A 27,984-nucleotide genomic window follows, 5' to 3' on the forward strand; every position below is an offset into this window, starting at 1 on the left:
TGTGTAATGGAACACCGTGAGATCTCATACAAAGTCGTAACTGTATGTAAAAAAGCCATGTGGACTCGGTGAGGTTAAACTTTATGCATATTTCGACATAACTACAGAGGCCCTTGTTATTAAAAATATCCCCTAATGAGTGTATGCCTCTTTCTTCCCATACAGGGAATCTTATAGGTCGTTTTCCCATTAAGAGAGCATTGTTATTGAATATGGGAGTGTGATTATGCCATACTTGATTGTTAGGAAATTTCCTTTGTGTTTCCCGCCATGTCCTGATTGCATGGGTTATTATTGGGCCAAATTCTCGCTCACAATGCTTGATTGAAAGTTTAGTGTATGCTATGTCTTTCAATCTCTGTGGGGCTACTATGTTTTCTTCTAATTTTCTCCAAGATACCAAAGCCTCGGGGTCAAACCATATCTTCTTCAATGGTCTCAATGTGAAGGCATTAAAATATTGTAAAAAATCTGGGACTGCCATGCCACCGTCTGCTTTACTTCTCTGTGCGGTGGATCTTTTTATGCGAGGTGGTTTGTTATTCCAAATAAATTTGTATGTGGAGGTTTGTAATCTTTTCCAGTAGCCCTCTGGAGGAGGTAACGGAAGCATTGAGCTGAAGAAATTGATTCTTGGTAATACATCCATCTTAACTATTGATACCCTTGCCTGTACTGAGTTTTTAAGTTTTGCCCACCTGTCCAGGTCGTCCTTGATTTTGTTCTGTATTTTTGTGTAATTGTGCTTCACCGTTTGTCTTATGGTGGGGAATATTTCCACTCCCAAGCATCTGAAATGTTTTACCATCGGTATCGCACCTGGGAGGGTTATATCTTTTTTTGCAGGGGTGTTAAGTGGAAGGAAAGCCGACTTCGGCCAATTTATCTTAAATCCCGATAAATCACCAAAGTTCTCAATCAACTTGAGCAGATGAGGCAATGTGGTGTTGGGGTTTTGCATGAACAATATTACGTCGTCCGCATATAAACAAATTTTTTGTTGTGTGCCCTTGATTACGATTGGTTCTATGGATTGGGATTGTCTTATATATTGTGCTAAAGGCTCTAATGATAAATTGAATAGTCCGGGACTAAGAGGGCAACCCTGTCTGGCAGAGCGTGATACCGGAAAGATTTTGGAAATGATTGTGCCTGTTGTAATCATGGCCGATGGGTCCTTGTATAGTACTTTAATCATATCAATGAAACCTTTTCCTAACCCCATCCTTTCCAATACTGCCCATAGAAACGACCATTCCAACCTGTCAAATGCTTTCATAGCATCCAGGGATAGTATCGCCTTAGGTGTGATGTCCTCTTTGTCTGTATCTAGTACGTGCAGTATTCGCCTTATGTTATCATTGATCAGGCGACCTTTTATGAAGCCTGTTTGGTCCGTATGAACTAAAGACGTCATATGCTTTTGCAATCTGATGGCTAATATCTTAGAGTACAGTTTGACGTCGGTTCCGAGGAGGCTTAAAGGACGGTAACTACCGCATTCAGTGGGGTCTTTGTCTTTTTTGTGAAGAACTGAAATGAGTGCGGTATTTTGGTGTTCAATGAAGCTTCCCTCTTTGACTGAGTATAAGATCATATTTAGTAATAAGGGTCCAAATATGTCCCAGCAAGAAATGTACATTTCTGATGGGATACCGTCAATTCCCGGAGCTTTGCCGTTTTTCATTCCGGATATGGCCTTCTTGAGTTCTTCTAATGTGATCGGTACTTCTAACTGTTTAGCGTCTTCATCCGTAAGTTTAGGGAGAGTAATTTGATTAAGATATGTGTCTAATTTGTCTTGATCAAAGGTCGTTTCTGAGTTATATAAATCGGAGTAGAATTCTTTGAATGTATCGTTTATTATTTTGGGTTCTGTTACTAGAGCTTGTTGTTTCCTAATGGCAGTTATATCTGCAAATTTTGCATTAATTCTTAGTCGCATGGCTAATAGGTGACTAGGTTTAGAACCTTGGAAGTACTGCTGTTGTCTAGTGCTGCGTATTTGCAATTCCGATTTTTGTCTGTACATTGCTTTGATCTCGGTCTTTAGAATGTTAACTTGGTTATCTAGTCTAGTAGAGTTGTTGTATTTTAAAGAATTAAAAAGCGTTGAGTAAAGCGTTTCCATTTCAGACAGTTTTGTGTTTTGATTTTTGCGCAATATGGAGGTAAATCTATCCGAGAAATCCTTGATCATACTCTTTACCGACATCCATAATATTCTGGGATCTTGCACCGAGTTAGCATTATCTTGTAGGAATACTGTGAGAGCTTCTTTAATTTGTGTAATGAATTCCTTGTTGTTAAGCAGCATCGAATTAAAACGCCATCTTGGGGCCCGGGTAGATAATGTACCAAATGTTGCTTTCAGGATTAAGTAGCAGTGATCTGATAGCGCATTGGGTGTCATTTCCACTTCGTATTTATCAAATATTCTCGGGGATGCAAAGACGTAATCAATTCTGGATAGTGTGTTGTGTCTCGCCGAACGACAGGAGTACTTGCGGGTCATGGGGTTAAGTGAACGCCATAAATCAGTTACTCCTGTTGATTTCGACCAATCTTTTAATGCTTTAGATGAATTCTTTTGTTCGCTGGAGAAGGAAAGGTAAGTTTTGTCCATCCTTGGGTTCCAAATGGCATTAAAATCCGCACCTATTATGTATGAGTACTCGGGATGGTTTAACATTTCTCCTGTTAGTGAAGTGAAGAAACCCACTTCGTACAAATTCGGGGCATATACCGCTGCCAATGCAATTTTCCTGTTATTGTGTATAATCCTAGCTATAGTTATGCGCCCCTCAGCATCCGACCATACCCCTTTCAATTCGATATTTAATTTGCGTCTGACGACTATGGCTACCCCTCTAGTTCTCGTAGCAAAAGAAGAGTGACCAATATTATGGTATATGTTATCCGCTAACGTATTTATGTCTCCCTCTAAAATGTGCGTTTCGCTTAATAGTGCCACGTCCACATGTTCTTTTTTCATCAGTGTAAGCACGCTTTTGCGCTTGTGTTGTTTGTTTATCCCACCGGTGTTCCATACCATTATATTCAAACTAGCCATAGTCTATGCATGTTTTCGTGTAGTTTTTGGTAATGTTTCTGGAGTATGAAGCTACAATAGATGCACATCCAATTAATGAGGTCCCGTTGAGAGCTGAGCTTAAAAACATATATATATACAAATAAAAATCCCCTATTTTCCCCTCTCCCAGAAAGTCGAACATGCCTGTGTTCCAAGAACACATCCTCCGCGATTGACTTTCTCCCATGGTCCACCGGATTGCCCAACCTGAGCATTGTAATCCTAATTTTCCTATGCTCATTGCCATAGGATCTAACATTTCCATTCTATTGCAATAGAATGTCGCTTTTGGTCTTGCACCTTCCCTTACTGTAATGAAGTATTGTGATAAATAACCTAAAGATAAAAATAAAAAATAAAATAAAAAGAGAATAAACCTTTATCGACATATTCCTTTGAACCCTCCACCAACGTGTGGGGGGAAAAAAAAGGAAAAGATTGTAGATCAGTATTGACACCTTAATGTGAAGAACATTGGAAAAGAATAATGTAAGTTACAATATATTTAAAAAATATATAGTAATATTGACACCTTAATGTGAAGAACATTGGAAAAGAACAATGTAAGTTAAATTATATTTAAAAAATATAGGGTGATGAGAAGAAAAAATTTAATAAAATAAAAATCAATGGAAAGATATAGATAAGGAATAAGAGATAAATAATTATCAACGTGGAGAGGCCACTAGAACCGATTTAATTGATTAGATAAGATAGAAAAGCAGCGCCTTTTAGCGCTTCAATGTGCCTTTAATGGAGTGATTACTTAAATTGTTAGAATAACCTTGCTGTGCTCATACGTTTATGTGTGGGTAATTTTAAAGTATTATTAAGGGCTGATTGCACTTAATTTAATTTATTATATGCTATGTGTATGCACACCGAATGTTATTGTTAGAGTTGTATGCTTCGTTGTCATGGTGCCTTATATTCTAGAAGGTTGTAGAATATACTAGTGCCTAGACTATTTTACATTCCAGAATGATCTAAGAGACCCAGGGCATTTGAGCGATAAACCCAGAATATTCCAGATAGATCTTTTTGCATTGATATTTATTTGTCCCCTCAGAGACCAGAGACTGAAATTATAATGTATTATGAATCGTATTATACACAGTACACATTGTTATAGACGACTTGCATATCGTTTGCTACTTTGATGAACACAACAATGTTATTCCAACACTGGTGGAATGACCTCATTGATGAACACAATAAAGTCATTCCAACACTGGTATATATTTAGAGAGAGGCTTAACTGATTCCGGCATTTCCGTCATGCTTTGGGTTATTTGCTGCATTTTGAATCAGGAAATCCTCAGCATCAAAGGGTGTAAATGGACCTGACCTGCGGCCGTTATTGTCCAAGAATGATAACAGCGCCGGATATGCTAGCCTTGGCTTGTGGCCGGCTATGTACAGCTTTTGCATCACAACTTTGTATGGTTGACGTCGGATGATGGCCTCTCTGCTCAAATCTTCGTAGATAAATATTGGTTTATCACCATACTTCAGCTTCCCACGTTGGTTGCGAGCATATTTGATGATTTCATCCCTTGTTGTAGTTTTCCACAGAGTGACAATGATGACTCTCGGCCCGTTGATATTTTGCCCCTGGGAACCAATTCTGTAAACTTGTTCCACTTCTGGCACTTTGTTTGGATCGGAGTTTTCCAAAATCGTTGATAACTCGTTTGGAAAGTTGATGTCATCGCAGTTCACTGATTCATCAAGCCCCACAATGCGGATGTTATTCCGCCTGTGGTAACGATGGGTTTCTAGTTGCCTCTCCATCACTTCGTTTTTAAGCAATTTTATTTCCCTCCGGTATTCATCTTTAACTTTTTCCATCTCTTCTCCCATCTCTGTCATGATACCTTCGTTCGCCTTGACTGCTTTTGTGTTTTCTGTCACCGAAATCTCCACTGTCGTGATTCGCTCTGACTGTGCATCGAACGCTTTCTTGACTTCTTCTAATTTCTCATCGATGTGATCGAATTTAGCCTCGATGCGATCGAATTTAGCCTCGACGTTTGCCTCGAGCGCCTTGATGTGTGTAATCTGCAGGTTAGACTGTTCTACCATCTGTTCTTTCATCAGGTTAGACTGTTCTACCATCTGTTCTTTCATCAGGTTAGACTGTTCTAACTGTTCTTTCATCAGGTTAGACTGTTCTACCATCAGGTTAGACAGTGTGTTGAAATCGGGTGGATTTCTGCTTTCTTCAGTTGACGGCATATGGTAGATAGATGCAGTGACGTTGGAATCCATAAATCTGGCTGCTCTCCCTCTCACGGAGCTTGAATCTGTACCTTCTTTTATGTTGGTCTCTATTGACTCTCTTTCGGGGACCGTAATCGATGATCCCGGTACGTTGTCCTCTTCCTTCTCCTCCTCGGAGCTTGTCGCCGTCGGCTCAGAACCAGCGACGGTTAGGACGCGTCTATCTCGTTTTTTTACGTCCTGCGCCGTTGAAGTTGCCGTAGTTATTTTCTCTGCCTTCTTTCCACCTTTAACCATATTGTCTTTTGATATGGTTAGTAGAGGGTCTTAACAATACATACGATGTGGTCTATTCTCTTTCTTTACTGTCCAAATAATGTTTTTAAACGAAATTAGCGTTAGTGGGAGCGGAGCAATTGCAAAATGCGTGTGCTACATGTTGTAGCGTAACCGGAAGTCTATTCCCCCCGTTAACCCTTTGTAGTGTGGTAGTGAAAGGGTTAACCTTCTGTAGTGTGGTAGTGAAGTGTTAACCTCCTGTGGTGTGGTAGTGAAAGGGTTAACCTCCTGTAGTGTGGTAGTGAAAGGGTTAACCTTCTGTAGTGTGGTAGTGAAGTGTTAACCTCCTGTGGTGTGGTAGTGAAAGGGTTAACCCTTTGTAGTGTGGTAGTGAAAGGTTAACCTCCTGTAGTGTGGTAGCGAAAGTGTTAACCTCCTGTGGTGTGGTAGTGAAAGGGTTAACCTCCTGTAGTGTGGTAGCGAAAGTGTTAACCTCCTGTAGTGTGGTAGTGAAAGGGTTAACATCCTGTAGTGTGGTAGTGAAAGGGTTAACCTCCTGTAGTGTAGTAGCGAAAGTGTTAACCTCCTATAGTGTGGTAGTGAAAGGGTTAACATCCTGTGGTGTGGTAGTGAAAGGGTTAACCTCCTGTAGTGTGGTAGCGAAAGTGTTAACCTCCTGTAGTGTGGTAGTGAAAGGGTTAACCTCATGTAGTGTGGTAGTGAAAGGGTTAACATCCTGTAGTGTGGTAGTGAAAGGGTTAACCTCATGTAGTGTGGTAGTGAAAGGGTTAACATCCTGTAGTGTGGTAGTGAAAGGGTTAACCCTTTGTCGTGTGGAGGAATAAGACCGTCCTCTCCCTCAGTTGAGCTCTTTTACCCTTCCCCCCAAATGTTCAGTCCTTCCCTTGTCCCCTCCTTGTTGTTAAACCTCCATTTTATGGTGTGTGTGTCCCCCTCTCTTGGGTATAAAGGAGCCCCCTCTTTGAGATTCATTCTCTTCTCCCTGGTGTCCTAGCTAGTAACCTGGGTGCAATGGGATAATGGGATTGCCAAGCAACAAAAAACATATCGAAACTTGGCGTCAGTGTATCTGTATCGGCATGTAAAATATTGCCATATATTGCTGTATCGATGCTTATGAAGTTAGAGTATATACGACCACGAGACCAGCCCAGCCCGGCTCGAGGAAATGGAGTGGATGCATGGTGCCGTCTCCATCAGTCAGATGAGATGAATAGTTAAACAGGAGCAGCCTAATGACAGACTGCAAACAGGCTACAATGGCAAACAAAGGACGGTTTGGGCCATCCTCGCTATAGCAACCTTATAGCAACCTTTTAGCAACCCTATAGCAACCCTACAGCAACCCTACAGCAACCCTACAGCAACCTTATAGCAACCCTATAGCAATCATACAGCAACCCTATAGCAACACTATAGCAACCCTATAGCAACCCTACAGCAACCCTACAGCAACCCTACAGCAACCTTATAGCAACCCTATAGCAGCCCAATAGCAATCCTACAGCAACCCTATAGCAACACTATAGCAACCCTATAGCAACCCTACAGCAACCATACAGCAACCCTATATACACAAATCCGCCGACCAATTTGTGTGTTCCGCCATCTAGCGACGCCCCCATTACTGCGGTGAAAAAGGAGATACTGAACATATCCAACGCAAGCGAACTAGCAACTGTTCCTGGTCATTGTTGCTCAAAATGGTCAATTATTGCCAAGTTTTTGGCTGTACTAATCGGTCGGGAGGGAAAAGCATTTGGAGTACATCAGATTGCCAAAAGCTATTACAAATCAGGGAGAAGAGTGCAAAAAAGGAGGCGAACACCCCTTCTCCTCTCCTCTGTCCTCTCCCGTCTGAACGAACTACCAAAGTACCGATCAGCATTTCGATCCAAACATTTGTACTAGAAAAGAAATTCAAATGTAAGATCAGTCGTAGGAGCTGTATTATCCTTAGATGCGATGAAGGCCTTTGACAGGTTGGAATGGTCTTATTTATGGGCAGTACTTAGAAGGATGGGGTTAGGAGATGGGTTCATTCATATGATCAAAGTATTATATACAGATCCATCTGCCATGATTTTAAATAAATTCTGCTCCCCACACTTCCCTGTGTCGCGCTCGTCCAGACAGGGTTGTCCTCTTAGTCCCGGACTATTTGCTCTATCCCTAGAACCTTTAGCACAATACATAAGACAATCCCAGTCCATAGCGCCGATCTCAATTAAGGGCACACAGCATCACATTAGCTTATATGCAGACGATGTAATATTGTTCATGGAAAACCCTACCACCTCCCTACCTCATCTTCTCAAAGTAATAGATGATTTTGGCAATCTATCGGGATTTAAGATAAACTGGCCAAAATCTGCCTTCCTTTTAATGTGGCTACCACCCTCCCAGCAAATATACCCATGGTAGAACACTTTAGATGTCTTGGAGTTGAAATATTCCCCACTATAAGCCAAACGGTGAAGTATAATTATTCCGGATTGCTAGATAGGATCACAAATGACTTCGGCAGGTGGTCAAAATGTAAAAACTCATTACAGGCCCGAGCGTCAATAGTTAAGATGAATGTTTTACCCAGAATTAACTTGTTCAGCTCGATCATATCCGCTCGGCTCAGCTCACAACACAGCAGGTGAGCAGGACTCGTCTCAGCAGCGTTTGGAACGCGGACATTGAAACAGAGCTAGTGGATAGTGTTGTCGCGACCCAAAACAAATCCCTGCTGTTTTATTCGGCAACGGGTCAAATGCATATAACATGCTTTGCAATCCTCGCGTCATAAAGTCCGAAATGAACGTTACGTTAGCATGAGCTAACAACAAGCTGTTCATAGCCATATTTATATAGAGAGAACAGCAGACGGGCAGAGTGAGGAGGAGGGGGCAGACATTCTCCCTTCTGTGTGTGTGTGTGTGTGCGTTTGGAAAGATCACATGAAGTCAGACGAGTATATTATATTGATAGTAAATGTACTGAGGGTGGACAGATAATGTTGATATTTAAACATAAAAAATACAATACAAAATAAATGTATTCATGATCATGCAACATAAAACGGTTGCGTGTTGTGAGTTCCAAAACATTTAACTTAAAGTTTAAAGCTCAATATATCAAAACGTGGCACTTTACAGTGAACAGGAGGTCTATGTGTATTAAAAACAATAGATTGTTTTTCCTTTAAAAGTCTGGAAGAGGTCAAAAATAAAAATGTCAAATGATATTTCCGTTGCCTTTTTTGAGTTGATCTAAATGTTACTGATTGTGTTAAATGGGCTTATGTTATGATATCGTCTCATATCGATTGCAGGCACCTGCATCGTATCATATCGTGGCATATATCAGCAAATATCGTATTGTTGTCCAAAGAATCTATATCGTATCGTATCGTGATGAAACTGGTGATTCCCACCCCTAGTAGAGTCCATACACCCAACACCAAATCCCATAATTCCTTACACGTAACGTGTCTGGCTGTGTGACGTCAACTTGTCAGCATAAAATGACAGCCAAACATGGCACTGCAACTAAATAACACAAATACAATAGGCACATTTGTGACTGTTACAAATATAACACATTTTATACTTGTGCTACAAGATTTTGGCCTGTGCTACAAAACGATCAACCTCTGTAGCACCAGTGCTATGTGCAAAAAAAGTTAACGTACAGCCCTGCATTAGAGGAGAACATAGTGGCACCACATAGACTGCAGGATATAGTATACACCAACTTATCAATTAAGCAATGCAACTTGAGATTTGGCCCTCTTATTACACATGTGATCCGGATATGGCGTGACACACAGAAAAAGAGCAGCTTTGAGGGCTCACAGAGTCCCATTAAATATTCCACTTGAGCACCACAGATTTCACAAATTCTTTTATGACATGGAGACATCGAGATGCTTCGTCTCTGACTTTTATCGCCACTTACTTACGTCCTCATATGAGGTCCTTCCCCTAGACTCGGTTTGGAGGAAGGATATCCCAAACTTGGAAGTAGATTTTGATTGGGATGCAGTCTGGGCAAACGTTCGGCTATCATCACGCAACCCAGATCACCAACAGATTAATCTTAATTTTGTTCATAGGACTTACCTGACTCCTAGACGTTTGCACCTAATGGGTCTCAGACAAGACTCTCGATGCTCCTTGTGTTCAAACGGTAGTATTTTATTGGTACATATATGCAGGGGGGGGGGGGGGGGGGGGGGGGGGGGAGGGAAGGGGAAGGAAAGAGCGAGGAAGAGCGAGCAAGAGCACATGTATTGTATTTATTATTTTTATGTCTTTTAATCTACATTCATTTTGATTTAATTACTGGACTGTCATTATTGTTAGGGATGCTCGATATTGGCTTTTTTACCGATACCGATATACCGATATTGTCCAACTCTTAATTTCCGATACCGATATCAACCGATATCAACCGATACCGATATATGCAGGGTTACCCTCATTTCAGGTAATTAACATTACATATTTCTTATTAACATAACATTATGCATACTTTTGACAATAAATAAAATCAGAATTTGTTCTTACTTGCTTGCCTGGGTAAATAAAGGTTATAGAAATGTAAAAAAAAAGAACGATACCGATATTTTCCGATATCACATTTTAATGCCGATATCGGCCGATATTATCGGTAGGCCGATAATATCAGACATCCCTAATTAGTAATTATTGTTATTATTATTTCAGTCTTTTTCCAAACTTGAAGTTTGCCACTACTATTTGAGCAGCCGAGGACTGCACAGCTTCTTCCCGACTTCCTAGACATCATTGCTTGTCAACAGTAGGGCTGAAGCCTAGAAGCGTGGCTAACGCTAATGGCACGCATACCAGAGGCTAACTGCCTACGAAAACAGGCACACAGGCACTGAAAGAGGATTTCACCCATCTAATGAACACACTAGACTAGACAAATATCAAGATGTATCCATCAGTGGACCAGTTGCATGCTTTTGCAGAGGACAAGAAGCCTTCAGTCGACTCCTTCAGACATTAAGCACCCCCCACAGCCCAAATGGAATGATTAAAAAAATAAAGTTTTAAAATATATATATATTAAGGCTGTCAAATATATCACGTTAATATCGCGTTAACTCCCGATTCTATTAATGCCACTAATTTTTTTAACTCAAGATTAACTATTTTTTTTTTTTTTTTTTTTTTTTTTACTAGACTTCACTCGGGTGTATTATTGATGCTCTCATTGATACTATGTTTGTTTCTGAAGTGTGTGTGTGTGTGTGTGTGTGTGTGTGTGTGTGTGTGTGTGTGTGTGTGTGTGTGTGTGTGTGTGTGTGTGTGTGTGTGTGTGTGTGTGTGTGTGTGTGAGATATAGAGAGAGAGGGGGGTGAGAGAGATGAGGAAGGGGCAAAAGAGAAAAAGAGCTGGGAGAGTGTGTGTGTGAGGGAGAGGGGGGGGGGTGTGTGATTAATCAGCCCTTGTGTGTGTGAATGTAACAAGTTCCTAACGTTTTCTTTCCCCTATTATTTCATGCACACTTTATTCATTGTTTTAAATTATTATTTTCTTTTAAGTTATTTTGTGCATCACTCTGTTTTGAATTTGATGCAAATTTGCAATGCATGAGGGTCATCCTTTTGTGTTAAATGGCTGCACAAAGCAAGCATTTGTTGACTCGCATGTTGATAAGAGTATTAAAACTTGGAACTTAAAAAAGATCTGTTTAAGGTAAAAAAAAATTAAAAATAAAAATGCGATTAATTTGCGATTAATCGCGAGTTAACTATGGACAATCATGCGATTAATCGAGTTAAATATTTTAATCGTTTGACAGCACTAATATATATATATTTTTTTAGTCGACCAATAGTCGACTAACGGCAAGTTTTGGCCAATCCTAGTCGACCATCCAAATCCTTAGTCGGGGACAGCCCTAGTCAACAGTAATGTTGAATAATGTTAAAATGATAAAAGTAGAAAATTGTACACTTCTTAGCACAGCTTACATTCCAACGCGCGCCGCATATTGTAGTACTGCGCAACCACAGTAATGGCGACTGGTAAACTGGTACTTCACCGGATTCGTGTATAGCAAGCCTATAGCAACCCTACAGCAAGCCTATAGCAACCCTACAGAAACCCTATAGAAACCCTACAGTAACCCTATAACACCTCTTATTTTGGAGATCGAGGTGATAATACAAAAATATTTCGTCAACTAAAATAATTTGTCAACTAAAATATACGTCACACCCCGCGCCTCTCCCTGCCGTCTGCAGGTGGTTAATCTTGAGTTTTCGACCCCCCAGTAAGCTAACCATGGATAAATCCAAAAAAAGGAAAGTCTCCGAGGAAAATAGAGGGTTTAATTCAGTGGACAGATTAATTAGCTTTCACGACTAACGATGCAGGCTTACCTGTATGCCTGATATATATGTGGTGAGAAATTTGCGAACAACAAAACATTTACTTTTTATTTTATAAATGTTCCACAAATAAGGGAAGGACTCAAATATACCTGCAGAGTTTGGGGTTTTATTTTAAAGTAGGTCTACAGATGCCAGTGTTTTTTCTCCTCTTCTGTGTTTTATTTCAAATAGGTCTACACATGGTAGTCTTTTTTCAAAGTGGACTACTTTTTATTTTATAAATGTTCCACAAATAAGGGAAGGACTCAAATATACCTGCATAGTTTGGGGTTTTTGATGGCTGTGTAAAAGTGCACCATTATCGTCTTCGGCAGGTTGAATTTCTTCAGCTGCCGCAGGAAGTACATCCTCTGCTGTGCTTTCTTGAGGAGGGGGCTGATGTTCAGCTCCCACTTGAGGTCATGGGAGATGATGGTTCCCAAGAATCGGAATATCAATATATATATATATACTGTATAATTTTAAAGTTAATAAAAAAAAGATTCCTTGCTGCAGTATTAAAAAGTTTAAGAAAATATACCATTTGAATTAAATAAGAGCATGCCAATTGTATTACAAGGTAAAGATGTAAAAAGATGTCATATCACATTGTAATTTGTACTGGAAAGGTATACCGTCACATACCCTTATACTGTCAAAATAATATTGTGATACTGTATGATATTTTAGGCATAAATTCAGAATGTTTGAGATATCTGTGTTTCTGTCTGTACACACTTCACTGCCTCCAACTGAAGCACATCCATTTACATGAGGCCGCCCAGTCAAAAGCACGGCACTTATGCTCAGTGACGTGGACGCATATCGCAGAAATATGCTAGCAAAAGGCAAAAGAGATGACCGCATGTGAAACACTCGCCAGAGCACATGATCCGAGGTGGCAGATGAAAAACACAAGGGGGACGAATTGATAAAACCGACGGCCCATGAAGATAAACATGTATCATACTCCATATACAGTATACGGTACCATGATGGAAACAATTACTTCTATGGAGCTCCAGCACGCAATGTCAGAGCATGCGAGCTGCATGCAAGCTCTCATGTACAGTATGTTAGTAGCATAATAGTAGTGAGTCATCCCTAAAGAATGTTCTTTCCAAAGACCTACAGTATAGAAAATGAGGGGGGAAATGTGTGTTTGTGTATTTGACAGGGACTGCACATTAACCTCTTAAGCCCTAGCCATATTTTCAGAAAATTCACCTAAAAGTACATACCCAAGTAAATGGAAGATTGCACCACTTCTACAAGGTCCATTTTCATGTTCCTGGTATCTAGGGACATATATGGACCTCAGGGAATGTGTTCCCAGTGTCAGAAATATTGTGTCTGTTACTATGCTTGAGTAAATGGTAATGAACCAAAGGAGAATATGAATAATCTTTTAAAATAATTTGGCCATCTTTGACGGTGAATAACACAATGCTAACATTGACCAGACGTGAAAGATTGCCACTGAGCTAATTCAGCACCTTATTGAGATCAAGTGTACACAAAATCTTAGCAAATGAATAAAGGGCAGATGATTTACATGTTTTTTTGTAGATACAGTACTGAATTTTGCCATCCGGACACATGCAATTTTTGAAATATGAATATAAGAATATAGAATAGCAGGCATATAAATTACCTTATTATGGCCAAGTCATACATCTATGGATCGTGACCACCGATTTCACCGTGAATGAAATCTACTGTAAGTACAGATACTTTTTATGAGACAAGATATTTATGAACTCATATTTCGCTAATAACACTTAAAATCATTGATAAACAAAAAATATATACACTTTGACTGCTGTTTTGATAGGGTTATGGTCTTAACTCTTGGCTACGTTTGAAGAAAAACAACATGTATTGATTTGTATTGATCTATTTATGACGGAATGTATTGATCTATTTATGACGTGAAATAAATCTTGGCCCGATATCAGGCCTGTCGGCCTTAAGGGGTTCAAAGAAATATGCCGGATTTAGCTCGTTTTAATCCGTACTCGCTGGCATAAAAAAACATTAAAAAAATGAATAGAAATTAGACATCAAGCATTCATTGGTTCCTAGAATAAAAGGAAGTTAAGTAACTGTTCAGTGTTAGCAGTTGAGCTGTTTATCAGAGGAGCCTCGGTTCCACAGGTGAGCAGCGAGTCCGTTTAGGAATGGAATAACCTCTGCCAGCTTTAGGCTCTTGTCCAGTACTCTTGACTGCTAATCCCTGTGTGCTGCCATCCCCCCCCTCCCACACACACACTCTTCCTTTCTCTCCTTAACCTCCTCTCCTCTGGCTTATCTGTCTTTTATTCTCTCACTGACTCTATTCGTCCCGTGTCTCAGTCCATCTCCGTCTGTCTCTCCTTGTCCTTCTTGATCCACTTTTTCTCCTCTTTTTCTATTTTTCTCCCATCCCAATTTCGCTGTGCCAATTCTCCCCTCCCCTGTCTTGAACGTTGCTCGCATATGCCCCCCACTGGCCAGTTGTAGGGAGGATAGAAGCCTTGCATCACGTGTCCCCTCCGATACACGCAGAGGCAGCCTGTCACATATTTTCACCTGCCAGCGCGGACTCTCATTGGCGAGGTGTAACGAGGCTCAGATTACCACCCATCGACTAACTCTGCCAATTGAGTTAGTATGACGGCCGGCCCAAGCCGGAGGCAACGCCGACAGCCGGATTCGAACCCGGTGTCTCTTGCGTTGGTGACGAGTGCAGTGTCCGCTGCGCCACCCAGCCGCCTCTCCTTGTCCTTCTTATGTTTCTGTCTCATTTCTCTTCCCTGCGTCCCCTGAGCGTGGCGGTTTCGTGCTGTGTTAATATCAGTGAGTGGTTCTCCATGCATCAAAGAACCCACTGTGTTAATATCAGTGAGTGGTTCTCTGTGCATCAAAGAACCCCAAACCAATTCTCAGGTGACCGTTGAGGAGGCGGAGGGGCGGGGGGTAGTGGGGGGGGGTATCAGAGACTCACTTCAATTCACATACATTTTCCCTGTGAACATTACAGCCCCTTTTCTCCCTTTTGACATCACAGGACTCCTCGCACTACTTAGCCCAATGAGACTGTCTCTGCCCTTCCCTCCTAGCTCACAATCAAGCCCAGGGATCCATGGCATTAATTGAGTCTATTTTTAGTGGTCGGTCTCTCTTGCCGTTATTGAGTGCTATGCCTCAACGGATTGGTGTGTAAACAAACATCTTGCATCTGAAATGTCACTGGATGCACTAACACAGTTGCACAGTGCTTTCGTTTTGAATAGTGCTGTCAGGCGATTAAAAACATTTATCTAATTAATTACAGGATTTGTAATTAATTAATCTAATTAATCACATTTTAATCGCATAACCATTTTAGGCCTGATATTCTATATTATATAATCATATTTCAAATGGCATGTGTCCGGATGGCAGAATTCAGTACTGTATCTACAAAACATTCTGTTTAATCATCTTCCATTTATTCATTTGCTTAGATTCTTCAGGTCTGGTAAATTTTAGCATGGTGTTATTTACAGTCAAAGTCAAAAATGTAATTGATATTCTCATTTGGTTCATTACAATTTACTCAAGCCTAGTAACAGACACAGTATTTCTGACACTGGGAATACATTCCCTGAGATCCATAGATGTCCCTAGAATCAGATACCAAGAACATGCAAATGGACCATATAAAAAAATAAGTCTGTAAATGTGTATTCTACGTTCTTATGGAATGAATGAGATATATTTTTTTAATTAATTTTGAGTTAATTTTCATAACGCGATAATTTGCGGTGTAATTAATTAATCGAATGAACGCGATAAACTGACAGCCCTAGTTTTGAAGTATGTGTATTATATGTGTTAGTATGCATTTAGTTTCCCAACATTTAATATGGGATATTATTATTATCTTGATATTAAAGTGTGGTTCCTTGAGAAATTCCCTATTATTAAAATACACAACTGTAGTAATGCACAGAGAGGACACTGTTAGAATGTTACTCTGCTTTCCTATGAGTTGTCACTGACCAGCTTACCTGTAATAACGTTAGGTTATGGCTATAACCAAGTTCTGTTAGTTAGGGGGGACGCTTGGCATCACTACTGCACTCCCTCGCGTACGTGCACGCGTACTGAATAAAATTCCACAAATATACCTTTAATACCAGTATTAGTCTGACCACACCCCTCATCAGCTTACCTTCATAAGCAGGTGTGTGGTCACCTGCTCTCCTCCTACCCAAGCTTTCACCACAAGGTGAGGTCAAGGGCTGCAGCGGCCGTCTGATGCCAAGCGTCACCCCTAACTAACAGAACTTGGTTATAGCCATAACCTAACGTTCTGTTCCGTTAGGGGCTCTGCTTGGCATCACTACTGCACAAAGGGAGGCCAAGCGGAGCCGCTGGCTGACAAATACACCCCGCTGACAGCCCCCCACAACCATCAGAACAGGGAGGGCCGAGCCTATTAGGGGCTTCACGGGAGGGCGACAAACCCGACCGTGCGAAGAGGCACTCAAGCAACCCAACGCACAGGGTGAGCAGACCGTGGCTTGACCCCACGACTACACCCACGCACAACCCGCATGCCACCCGGGAACGAACGTAGGAAACAACCTCGTCACTGCCCCCAGAATCACGGGATCAAGGGCAAACCCAACCCCGTGGCAAGGCCGTAGCAGCGGAGCGCGAAGGAAGACCCAGACCCACCAAAAGGACTGGACTCCCTGGAATGGGGGCCCGGAGAAGTCCACGATGCCAGCATCAAGACCCCACCAGGTGGGCACCTAGTGACCCCGCCCCCCACATCGCCAGCGTATTCGGACAAAGGCCCCTCAGCCGAGCGGGCCCTGTCCTCCCCAACAGCACACCGCCTGGAACACAGGCCCTGCAACAGGCAGACAGCATGGTCATAACACACAAGAGTTAACCAAAGGAAGCAGGCAGTGCACCGGGGAAAAAGACCAGGCAACAGGCTGTCAACCCAAGCCTGGAAACTGCGGACGAGGCAGGCGCCAGAAAGGACAGCTGAAAACAGCCGCCCCGGCGGAAGGGGCGTAAGCTGGCGTTGTCGCATAACCAAGCCTTTAAACAGCATGTCAGAAGTGGGATCCTTAGACCACTCGACCCCTGACAGCTGCCCACAGAAAAAGCCCATACGATCGGCAGACGTCATGAACATGCAGGGGCACCCTCAACCGGAGAACCGGGAGTTGACACTGCAGCAACACACCAGAGAACCAACCACCCAGGCATTACCCCATGCAATGGTTGGTCCCATAACCCCTCAGGAAAGAACCCCAAAAACACATCTGCGGCACCGCCGCAGCCCGTGTTCCGGTTTCCAACAGGGCTATCCCGGGCCTACGGGTCAACGAGCATCACCCCGGACCGGGCCCGGTGATACGGGGAGCACAGGGTCCCCCGAGGAGGTTAAAACCACCCCAACAGGCCCCTCAGCGCCAAGCGCAAGAGAAGAGCGTAAAAATGGAAGACCAGCCCCAGCACCCCGCACTCGGTATTCCCAGGAGGTCACCCAACCAAGTACCAACCAAGACCAACCCGCACAGCGGTCGAGATCCGACGAGATCGGACGCGTACAGGTCGGCACGGCCGTAAGCCATTACGACAGTGCAGAATACAACGCACCTAACAAGGGTTCCATAACGCTCAACCCTGTGACACCCGGACCTACCTAGTATTTTTCCCCCTGAAAAAATCCCAAATCCCTCAGGGTACCAGAACAGCAGATCTGCATCCCCAGCGGACAACGGGTGCAACTGATCTGGACCAGCGCGACCAGAACCAGTCCCGTGCCCTAACCACGCCGACCTGCCAACCCCAGGAGAAGGGGCAGATATGCGTGTTGATCCCAACATAAAAAAGAAAGGCGCCACCCAGACGTGTCGGTATGAACCGCGCCCGGTGGCCCACCCCTAGGGCGTGAGACCCTTCCCCATATGTCCAGACCCATTCCGTCACCATCCCCTGACATGAACGGGAACCCATCGACAACCACACAGGGTGTCGGAAGAGGAAAAACCCCCATCCCAATTGCTCCATAAAAACGCTGTTTCACCCAAGCAATCAAGGCGCGCTAGTCAGCCAATGGCCCAAAAGCACATCCTGAGCCAGCACTATGTGTGCGTTCGGACATACCCACATCAACAATAGGCCGTTTAGACCACCATATTGAATCCCCAAGACGCCCAGGGAAACGACAAGAGGGGCGAGATGCAATCAACTCCATGAATGAATGAATGAAAAAATTTACCCAAGAGACTGCAGAAAAGGGTACAACCCAGTACGGCAATACACACAATAGGATAAGGAGAGGCAGACCTGAGAAAGACGTTAGTCTTGTTTCCATCAGGGACCCTCATTTCCAATCCATCAAGACACATTCAACTCTTTATAAAAATAAAGAAAAGGCATCACCCGTATGACCCAACTGCACAGCTGGGAGTAAAAACCCTGTTTTTCACATGATTTTAATCCAGTCACTCCTTTTAATCAGAGTGTAAGACCCTCCCAGAAACACCTTCCCACATGAGACTATGGTCAAGAAAAAAGATATGTAAACTGTGAGACACGTGACCAATAGACTCAAGTTTGACACATAAACCGGGCGCAGCAGGCCTGTGAGCCCTGCGCCCAACCTCGACATCTTTAAGACACCAGCTCATGGAAGGCGTCGCCATAGCAACAACGCTACAACGGGCGGGGAAAAACCTACCGGATCCTGTCATGTAACAGGAGTCGGTAGAATACCCCTTTCCCCCCCCCCCCCCCCCCCCCCCCCCCTGTCAAGCACTGGCTTGGCCCTGACTGGCTCAGCAGAAAAGATAAAAAATCCCCTAAACCAATCAAGTGGGAAAGGAGGGGTTTATTCGACACCCCCTCCCGAAAACACACCCTTTATCCCTACACACAGAAAAACAACCGTAGCCATCTTGAAAAACCTCCGGTAGAAAGCAAAGCATAGTGAAGCTAATACAATGCCTGCTACCTACAAGAAATGTAAAAAGGTTTTACAACAAAACACAAGTCGCCTGTGCGTGAATCCTATACCCGTTGCCTATGTCATACATAGGAAAAAACGCTGAACGAGAGTAAACGGCTAGGCCGTGAAATGTGTGCGTACGAGTATTACTGCAACTAAACAACACAGCATTGTGAAAACACATATACTTAGTTAAAGCAATGGAATAACACCAGTTCTAACTGCATGTGGAGCATCAAGCTAAATAGAACCTATTACCGAGTGTACGTTGCAGACCTTGCTTAACCTCGTAACACAACACAACTCACCCCACAACGTAAAACAGGGCAGATTCATATATACACAACCCCACCATATGATTTGTTTGAAGAAACACACAGTTTGTTCGGCCAAAACACAGTCCCCCTTATGTCGGGGAACTTTTTTTATTAAAGGGGAACTATCTTATAAATGGCCTTTTTGAGTGTTTAGCATTGTTTCCTAGCTATGTGAACTTATATTAATAGGATCTATGTCTCAAAATTCTCATATTGGTGCATTCTTCCAATTCTCCTCTCACAATATTCACCCTCACTGAACTGAGTCGTTTGAAAATGTGCCTATATGTGATGTCATATAGTCACCGCTGCATGTTAATGTTCAGGCGAACACGACGCTCAGCAGGCCCGGCGCAGTGGTTTAGGAGCCCAGGCTCAAAACAGCTCGAAATCTTGAGGTAGAAAAATGCTGTTTTTGAGGACTTGATTAGAAATACAAAACAATGAATAAAAAAAAATATATATTACAGAGGTGTTCCATAGACTCACAGGAATTGTGTAAAAGTGCCCAAATAGTGAAAGAAATAGTAAAATAGTTCCCCTTTAAATAACTAAATAATGTTAAGGCACAAAATCATAGAGGGGCCGGGAAGGGTGTAGGAGAGGGGACACAGAGGGGAAAAAGTCACTCCTAACGGCGTCTGCCACCTCGCGCCGCTCGAGTCTTGCCACCCCGGGGAGCCCCGGAGGGACGGTAGGTTACAGTCTGCTGGACACGACGTTCCCTACCGTCTCCTCCGGTCTGGGATGGGCCGGCGGTGGCCGAAGCGCCGTTTCGTCCCCTGGCCCTCTTGGCAGGGCCAGCAGCGGCGGCGGAGGCAGTGGTAGCGGCGACGGAGACAGCTCGACGTCGCGGAAGCCTTCTGCCTCCACCGGCAAGGACGGGAGGCGGAAAATGGGGTTGGAGGATGGATCTCTCCTCTGCCATCTCTCTGCATGTTGAGGTCATCAACTGCAGGGCCTTCCCGAACAGGCCAGCGTCGGAGAGGGCGGCCGTCAGAAGAGGAGCTCTCTTCTTCTCTGGCACACGGGCCTGCTCCAGCCAAAGGTGACGCTGGCCCAGGGTGGCCAGGGCGCGCACTTTCCCCATGGCTATGGCCAGCACCTGGGAAAGGTGCAGGACAGCTCCCGCAGCCTGGGTGATCTGATCGCATTTCACCTCGTTCAGATCCGTGCCGCCCGTCATTATCCCTGATACAAATCTAGCCAGGTGGGCGATGTTAGACGCCGCAGCCAGCGATTGTGTACCAGCGATGAATGACTGGTCACCCCAATAAGCCAATCGCCTAGCCGATTTCCCCTGGAGGACCGGCTTGCATAGGGGTTCCCACACCATATCCGGACAGAGGAGCGCGGCCATCGGACTGTCAAGCCGAGGCACGCCCTCCCCCATACCTTTGACTAACCCCGACACCCGCGTAACTGGTACGTAGGCGGGAGTTAGTCCCATGATGTTGGACACCGCCTGACCCCGACGAACATAGGCCCCCATCGATGGGAAAAATGGGTAGACAACGTCCACCCCTCTCACTGGGGAACGCTGCCAGAGATGGCCTATGAGGTCATCAGGGACAGGTGCAGGCAATGGCAGCGGCAGCGGCACACCGTTTGCGGCGGCGGCTACCGCCATGAGCTCGGGAAACAAGGCCCGCAGTTCCCCCTGCGAACCTTCCTCCACCGACCCTGCATCCCTCACATACAGCAGGCTGCGACTGGTCAAGGAGCCACAATCCGATGCGGCCGACAGTAGGGCATCCTGCCGATGGTGGTTCCTCGACATCCTCGAACAGGGCGCCCCATGGAGCCATTTCCCCCCCCTCCGGGGTCTCCCGAGGAGGGATACTCTCCTCCACGGGGCCCTCATACAAAAATCCGTCCGCCTCGTCCATGAAGTCCTCAGTCTCCATCGGAAATCCCGAGCCGGACGCATCTTCGCTGGTCTCCAGCAGCTCCCCAAACCCAGGCCGTTCGCGTCTGCACGCCACCATCTTGCGACGCGAGCGAGCAGACGCGAAAAGTTTGCGTCGCAAATCCTCCGGCTCCAAAACAATCCCCCGTTCATCAACGGGCGATTCCCCAGAACCAGAGGAACCAGAGTCGAGATCAGGCCATCGCCGGAGCGACGGCACCGAACCCTCGGCTCTTCGGTGAGGAAAACTATCCACCGGCAGTCTCCCGGGCTGGGTCGGCAACCACGAGAGTGGCAACAGCCCAGCACCGAGGCGCACGACGGAGGCGGGAATGGAGAACCGGTGGTGAAGAGTAGGTCTAGCGGGTCTACTCTCCGCGGAATACATTATGACCCAACCTTTTCTTGTACAACAGATGTGAGAGAAGAAAAGATTAAGCACAATGTAAACCAGTCACAACTCTTTTCAACTAACAACACGTCAAGTGGGGTACTACCGAGGCACTTCCTTGTGGTGAAAGCGAGAAGGAGGAGAGCAGGTGACCACACACCTGCTTATGAAGGTAAGCTGATGAGGGGTGTGGTCAGACTAATACTGGTATTAAAGGTATATTTGTGGAATTGTATTCAGTACGCGTGCACGTACGCGAGGGAGTGCAGTAGTGATGCCAAGCAGAGCCCCTAACGGAACAGAACCAAATACATGCAGTCCATTTACCATTTAATTAAGTATTTCTTTTGTCTTTCTCCCAGTGGAATCCCAGGGAAGAAATGTGGCACTCTTATAGTGAGAGCAGAGGAGCTGAGCAACTGCAGGGTAAGGAGGAGCTTGACCCATGTTCAACCAGTCTGTGAATAACTCACTCGTCCACACTCCTACTACTGTACTGCAGTCACCAACAACTGACTTTTTGTAACTGGGACTCCCTAAAAGAAATCAAGGCATCTCGTGTATAGACCCACCCGTACCTCAACCTTAAACTCAGTGGACCTCACAACCCGACTTAACCGCCCATTGGACATGGTGCGACTCCCTAAAATCCAGGCATCTCATGTATAGATCCCCCCCTACCCTATTGGACCTCAAGCCTCATCTTAACAGCCCACTGGGCGCGGTGCGTGACGCAATACGTGAGATGCCTGTTTTTTAGTGAATCCCTTTTGATATTAGCAGCTTTTGTCCTAAGTACTGATATGGGGCTGTAAAGACAAACAAAGCATACTAAACTAGTTTAGACAGGTAAATGCTTTCCTGGATTGGCATGTCGGGGACACACACATACACACCCACACACACACACGTACATGTACAACAAGGAAAGTAAAATTTAGTATTAGTCTTGCTTTGTCAACTCTCTATCTCACAACCTCTCAAGATATTCCTCAACAATATGACTTGTTTTGATTTGGTTTGGAATAGTGCCACACATTGTATAGTCTTAATCTACTTCAGTGTTTGGTTATGTTTGGTTATTAGTTATTACTGTCTTGTATATCTACTTCAGTGTTTGGTTATTACTGTCTTGTATAATCTTAATCTACGTCAGTGTTTGGTTATTACTGTCTTGTATAATCTTAATCTATTTCAGTGTTTGGTTATCACTGTCTTGTATAATCTTAATCTACGTCAGTGTTTGGTTATCACTGTTTTATATAATCTTAATCTACGTCAGTGTTTGGTTATTACTGTCTTGTATAGTCTTAATCTACGTCAGTGTTTGGTTATTACTGTCTTGTATAGTCTTAATCTACTTCAGTGTTTGGTTATCGCTGTCTTGTATAATCGTAATCTACTTCAGTGTTTGGTTATCACTGTCTTGTATAGTCTTAATCTACTTCAGTGTTTGATTATCGCTGTCTTGTATAATCGCAATCTACTTCAGTGTTTGGTTATTACTGTCTTGTATAATCTTAATTTACTTCAGTGTTTGGTTATCTTATCACTGTCTTGTAATTCTATCTCGGTGTCTACCCTCATCTCATGCAGGAGTCAGTGATGCTGCAGTTTTGCGGCAACAAGCTGGATAAGAAAGACTTCTTTGGCAAATCTGACCCTTTCCTTGTCTTCTACCGCAGCAATGAAGACGGATCGTAAGTCGACAGGAAGACTCCCCCCTCCGTCCTATTTCTAGACACCACTATGTGACATTAAAGATGGGGTGGGGGCTATGTGTCCATAGGCTATAAATGCATATAGACGCCGAGTGATATCATTCATGCTCCAAAAAGTCCACAATTACAGTAGGGAGGATATGAGAGCTAAACTCTCTTTTGAAGTTACATAATATTTCTGTGTGTATATACGTGACCTGTACAGAAAGCAGGGCGGCAGACACCAGGATTAGTGGAGATGAAAGGAACGAGTAGTCTGCAGATGCTTTTATCCAAGTCAGTGTCAGTGTATTGCACTTAACACATCGTTCTTTTGTGCAGCTGACTTGTTATTGAGGCAGTTCCAAATGTTGGGCTGCAGGGCAGAGCGGCAGTCCCCTCTGCACCACGGAAATAAGCACAACCACGGAACTTAACAGTTGCTCTCTTCAGCCAGAGGGACAAACCTTTCTTACACACTGGATACGTCCACGCCACACTACACTACACCACAAACAGACACGTTGACAGGTCAAGATTCAAGAGATGTATTCGAATCGTCACATACATACACGAGACATGTAGTGAAATGAAGGTGGGCCATGCCCGCCTTGATTGTGCAAAAAATACAAATAATAGAATAGAATAGATAATAAAATAGACATGATAAAAAGTACTAAGATAAAATACAATACAATGCTAAGGTTAAGAATTTAAGGTATATATATTGTATGAGTCTTATATACAATACTATATAATATACTATACAATATACAGTTATGTTTTTGAAAGTGATTTTTTTTTTAAGTGACCTGTAGTGTGCTTGTGAGTGACAGAGTGCAAGTGAGGATGTGTGCTGTGTGCTGTGTGTGTGTGTGTGTGTGTGTGTGTGTGTGTGTGTGTGTGTGTGTGTGTGTGTGTGTGTGTGTGTGTGTGTGTGTGTGTGTGTGTGTGTGTGTGTGTGTGTGTGTGTGTGTGTGTGTGTGTGTGTGTGTGTGTGTGTGTGTGTGTGTGTGTGTGTGTGTGTGTGTGTTCATGTGTGCTTGTGTGTGGAGAGATCAGTGTTCAGTGTTCAGTGGTCATATGCACTGCGGGGATTTTGAAAAGGTTTGGCGAAGTTCGACAACTGCAAACTGTGTGTGCATGCGTGCGTTGTGTGTGTGTTTACCTGCCACAGGTATACCATCTCCCATAAGACGGAGGTGGTGAAGAACACTCTGGATCCAGTGTGGCAGGCCTTCAAAATCCCCGTCAGGGCTCTGTGTAACGGAGACTACGACAGGTACAGTGTCTACACACATTCCTTTATTTCATCTTGGGAGCTGAATGAAAGGGGCAGTGGATGGATCATGCTGACGGCTGTGCTGTCTATGTATTCCTTTATTAGTACGTACAGTACATCTCAGGAAAAAAGGAGGCAGGAAGGAGTCACTCACTCACACTTGATTCCAAACTTTTTAGGCCATTTCTCCTTTATTATAGTGAGTGACAGTAAATCAGGGGTAGAGAGAAGGGGGATGACGGCAACAACGGGCAGGATTAGAACCCAGGACAGTGCGTGATGAGCCTCCAATACTTTTTAATGACCTCCCTCTCTCAGGGGTAGGATTGTGCTTCACGATGACTTTTAACTTATAAGAGCAGGTGAGGGGCGGAAGAAATTAACTATCCCCGCATTGAAGTGAGTGAGATTATGACTCTTCTCTCACTCTCATTGTGCTGGAAATTGCCTTTGGAGACCGGGTTGAAATGCATTGCCTCTGTATAAAATCTAGTGATTATTATACCATGAATCCAATCATCTCTACTGGGTGCCTCAGCACTCTTCATCTGAGATTTACATTGACCTACATTAGAAACACAGTCAAAAGAGAAATGCTTTTTTCATACGATATCTAGATGGCTCTTTGGCCTGAATGCGTGCCATGGTTGGGTTCTCTCGGACCACCGGTAACCACACAAACATCAATAATGCTAAATGAATGGGAGTAATGGAGACAATCACGACACGTTACATAGATCTCGCCTAAATCACCGTAACACTGTTTAATGCTAAATGAAGATTCTTTTTATCAAAGATTTGACATGGTAGTATGACTCACATTCATCTAGCATAAGGTTGCCTGAACCGAGTCACATACTCCCGGTTCTCAGACTGCACTCAGGCCAAACAACCATCTGAAAACCATGTGAAAAGGAATAATGAAACCCAAGAATAAGCTTTTAAGACCGCAGCTGAAGAAGAGATCACTATTTCCAGCTTCAGAAGTTGGTTCTTTTCCCACACACATTTTTGACCATATTCACACGGTGGGATTCCTTTAGGGACACAGCGAAATCTAAGAGCAAAGTGGCGTCTGTGTGAATATGATCAATTGTTGGTTCTAAATTAGCTTCTTTCACCCATCATATCTTCCAGTTCCTGTGAACCCCCAGCATCAGACTTCCTCCCAACCGTTCTGTGGCCCCGGTCATCTACAGACACAGTCACCCTCTTACACAGATGAACGGCTTTTTAACCAGAAAAGAGATTCTAAATCGGTGCGCTAATTGGGTTTTTAATGGAATTTCCCTCCCTCCTCTCTCTCTCTCCCCTATCTCGCTCTCTTTCTCCCTCCCCTCTCTCTCTCTATCTCTCTCTCCACCCCCCCCCCCCTTACAGGAGCATCAAGGTGGAGGTGTACGATTGGGATAGAGATGGCGGGTGAGGGTTATACGGTGAAGTGATATCACATGTCACTATGTTAATGATTCCTCATGTCATTATTATACTGTTAAGTGATTCCTCATGTCACTATTAAATGGTAAATGGCTGCATTTATATAGCACTTTTATCCAAAGCGCTTTTTGTTCCTCATATTTTATCCATTCACACACACATCGCCCCCTATTATACTATTAAGTGATTCCTCATAGGGCTGGGCGATATGGCCTAAATATGATATCACGATATTTTCTGACCTTTCGGCGATACACGATACACATCACGATGTTTTTCTTTTTTACCCCAAACAATTCATTATGAGGCTTACCAAGACAGTATTTGATTTTGCAAGCTAACATTAAAGACAAAATAAAATACCCATGCATTTAGCATTTTTATATTATATATTAGATTTAGATTATTAGATTATATATTGCATATATTTAGCAATGAGATATTATATGATTTAGATATGAAATATGATGAATTGAAAATGGGGGACCCTGATGTAAACAAGACTAAAGTCTTTCTCTGGTCTGCATCCCCTTAACAATTGTATGTATTGAGCTGTACTGTACCCATTCTGCAATATGTTAATAAAGTTTTAAATCAATCAATCAATAGCATTTTAATGAAACTACTGTATATATGTATGTCTCTAAATGTTTTGATGAATTGAAAATGGAGGACCCTTATGTAAAAAAGTCGAAAGTCTTTTTCTGGTCTTCATCCTCCTGTACTGTATTGTACCCATTCTGCAACCCTTTAACAAAGTCTTCACTCATTCATTCTGACGGAAACATATAATTTTGATTGACAGTCGAGTCTGCCAATTACGTCACAGCGCTTGCACCCGCCCTGCTGTTCTTAGCACCAATCGGCAAGCTCCTAGTTTTTTTACTTCCTGAATGTCCTGTGGCTGAACAACGTCAACAAAGCTACTATCGTTAGCTCCCCGCGGCCGTCGAGTAGGAGACCAGTGCTCAACAGGATATGACTAAATGAGGCATAATGATTTTACTACAACGAATGTTATAATAAAAGCCTTTCCATACATCTGTCTGATTGAAAACTTTATTAACAGACCGCGGAATGGGCATATCTCAGCACGGGCTGAGATATGAACGAGTAACGTGTGGACAGATTGACGCGACACAATCCTCTTGGGCAAAACATCACGATATCCACGATACGTTGAAAAAGTGTATCGTGAATGAACTGTACCCGATATTTATATAATATCGTCATATCGCCCAGCCCTAATTCCTCATGTCAGTATTATACTGTTAATGATTCCTCATGTCACTGTTATACTATGAAGTAGGGCTGTCCCCGACTAAGGATTTGTATAGTCGACTTTGATTGGCCGAAATTTGCAGATAATCGACTGGTATAATATATATTCTTTTTTTAATTGTATCATTCCATTTGGGCTGTGGGGGTGCTTAATGTCTGAAGGAGTCGACTGAAGGCTTCTTGTCCTCTGCGAAAGCATGCAATTGGTCCACTGATGGATACATCTGTCTAGTGTGTTTATTAGATGGGTCTTTCAGTGCCTCTGTGCCCGTTTCTTAGGCAGTTAGCCTAGCTGGTATGTGCGCCATTAGCGTTTGCCATGCTTCTAGGGCTCTTTGCTTTTGGAAAGAATGATACATTTTTTTTATACTGTATATATATATATATTATATTATTTCTTTTTTGTGCATTCGACTAAGAGGTTGGCATTCGACTACGGCTCCTTTTGATCGATTAGTCTGGGTCAGCCCTACTCTGAAGTGATACTTTATGAAAAGCGTCAGCTAAATGACTAAATGTAAATGTATTATACTCTGAAGTGATACTTCATGTCACTGTTATACTATGAAGTGATACTTCATGTCACTACCAGTGTTGGGAAAGTTCACTTTCTACATGAACTAGTTCAGTTCACAGTTCACAATTTTTTAAAA

The 27,984-nt window shown here is 43.3% G+C and overlaps 1 protein-coding gene across 1 annotated transcript in view; it reads left to right on the forward strand.

The window, feature by feature from the left end:
• Nucleotides 1-27,984, forward strand: part of LOC311244879 (copine-8-like) — a gene marked incomplete at its 3' end in the record, with an annotated part of 270,083 nt that overhangs the window by 166,038 nt on the left and 76,061 nt on the right. The window contains exons 7-10 of the mRNA XM_084334565.1: nucleotides 21,994-22,057; nucleotides 23,228-23,331; nucleotides 24,509-24,613; nucleotides 25,994-26,035. Coding sequence (XP_084190691.1) covers nucleotides 21,994-22,057; nucleotides 23,228-23,331; nucleotides 24,509-24,613; nucleotides 25,994-26,035 — 315 coding nt within the window. The remainder of the gene's footprint in view (nucleotides 1-21,993; nucleotides 22,058-23,227; nucleotides 23,332-24,508; nucleotides 24,614-25,993; nucleotides 26,036-27,984) is intronic.

Source organism: Notolepis coatsorum (genome assembly GCF_963971535.1).
Source record: "Notolepis coatsorum genome assembly, chromosome: 18".
Classification (NCBI taxonomy): Eukaryota; Metazoa; Chordata; class Actinopteri; order Aulopiformes; family Paralepididae; genus Notolepis; species Notolepis coatsorum.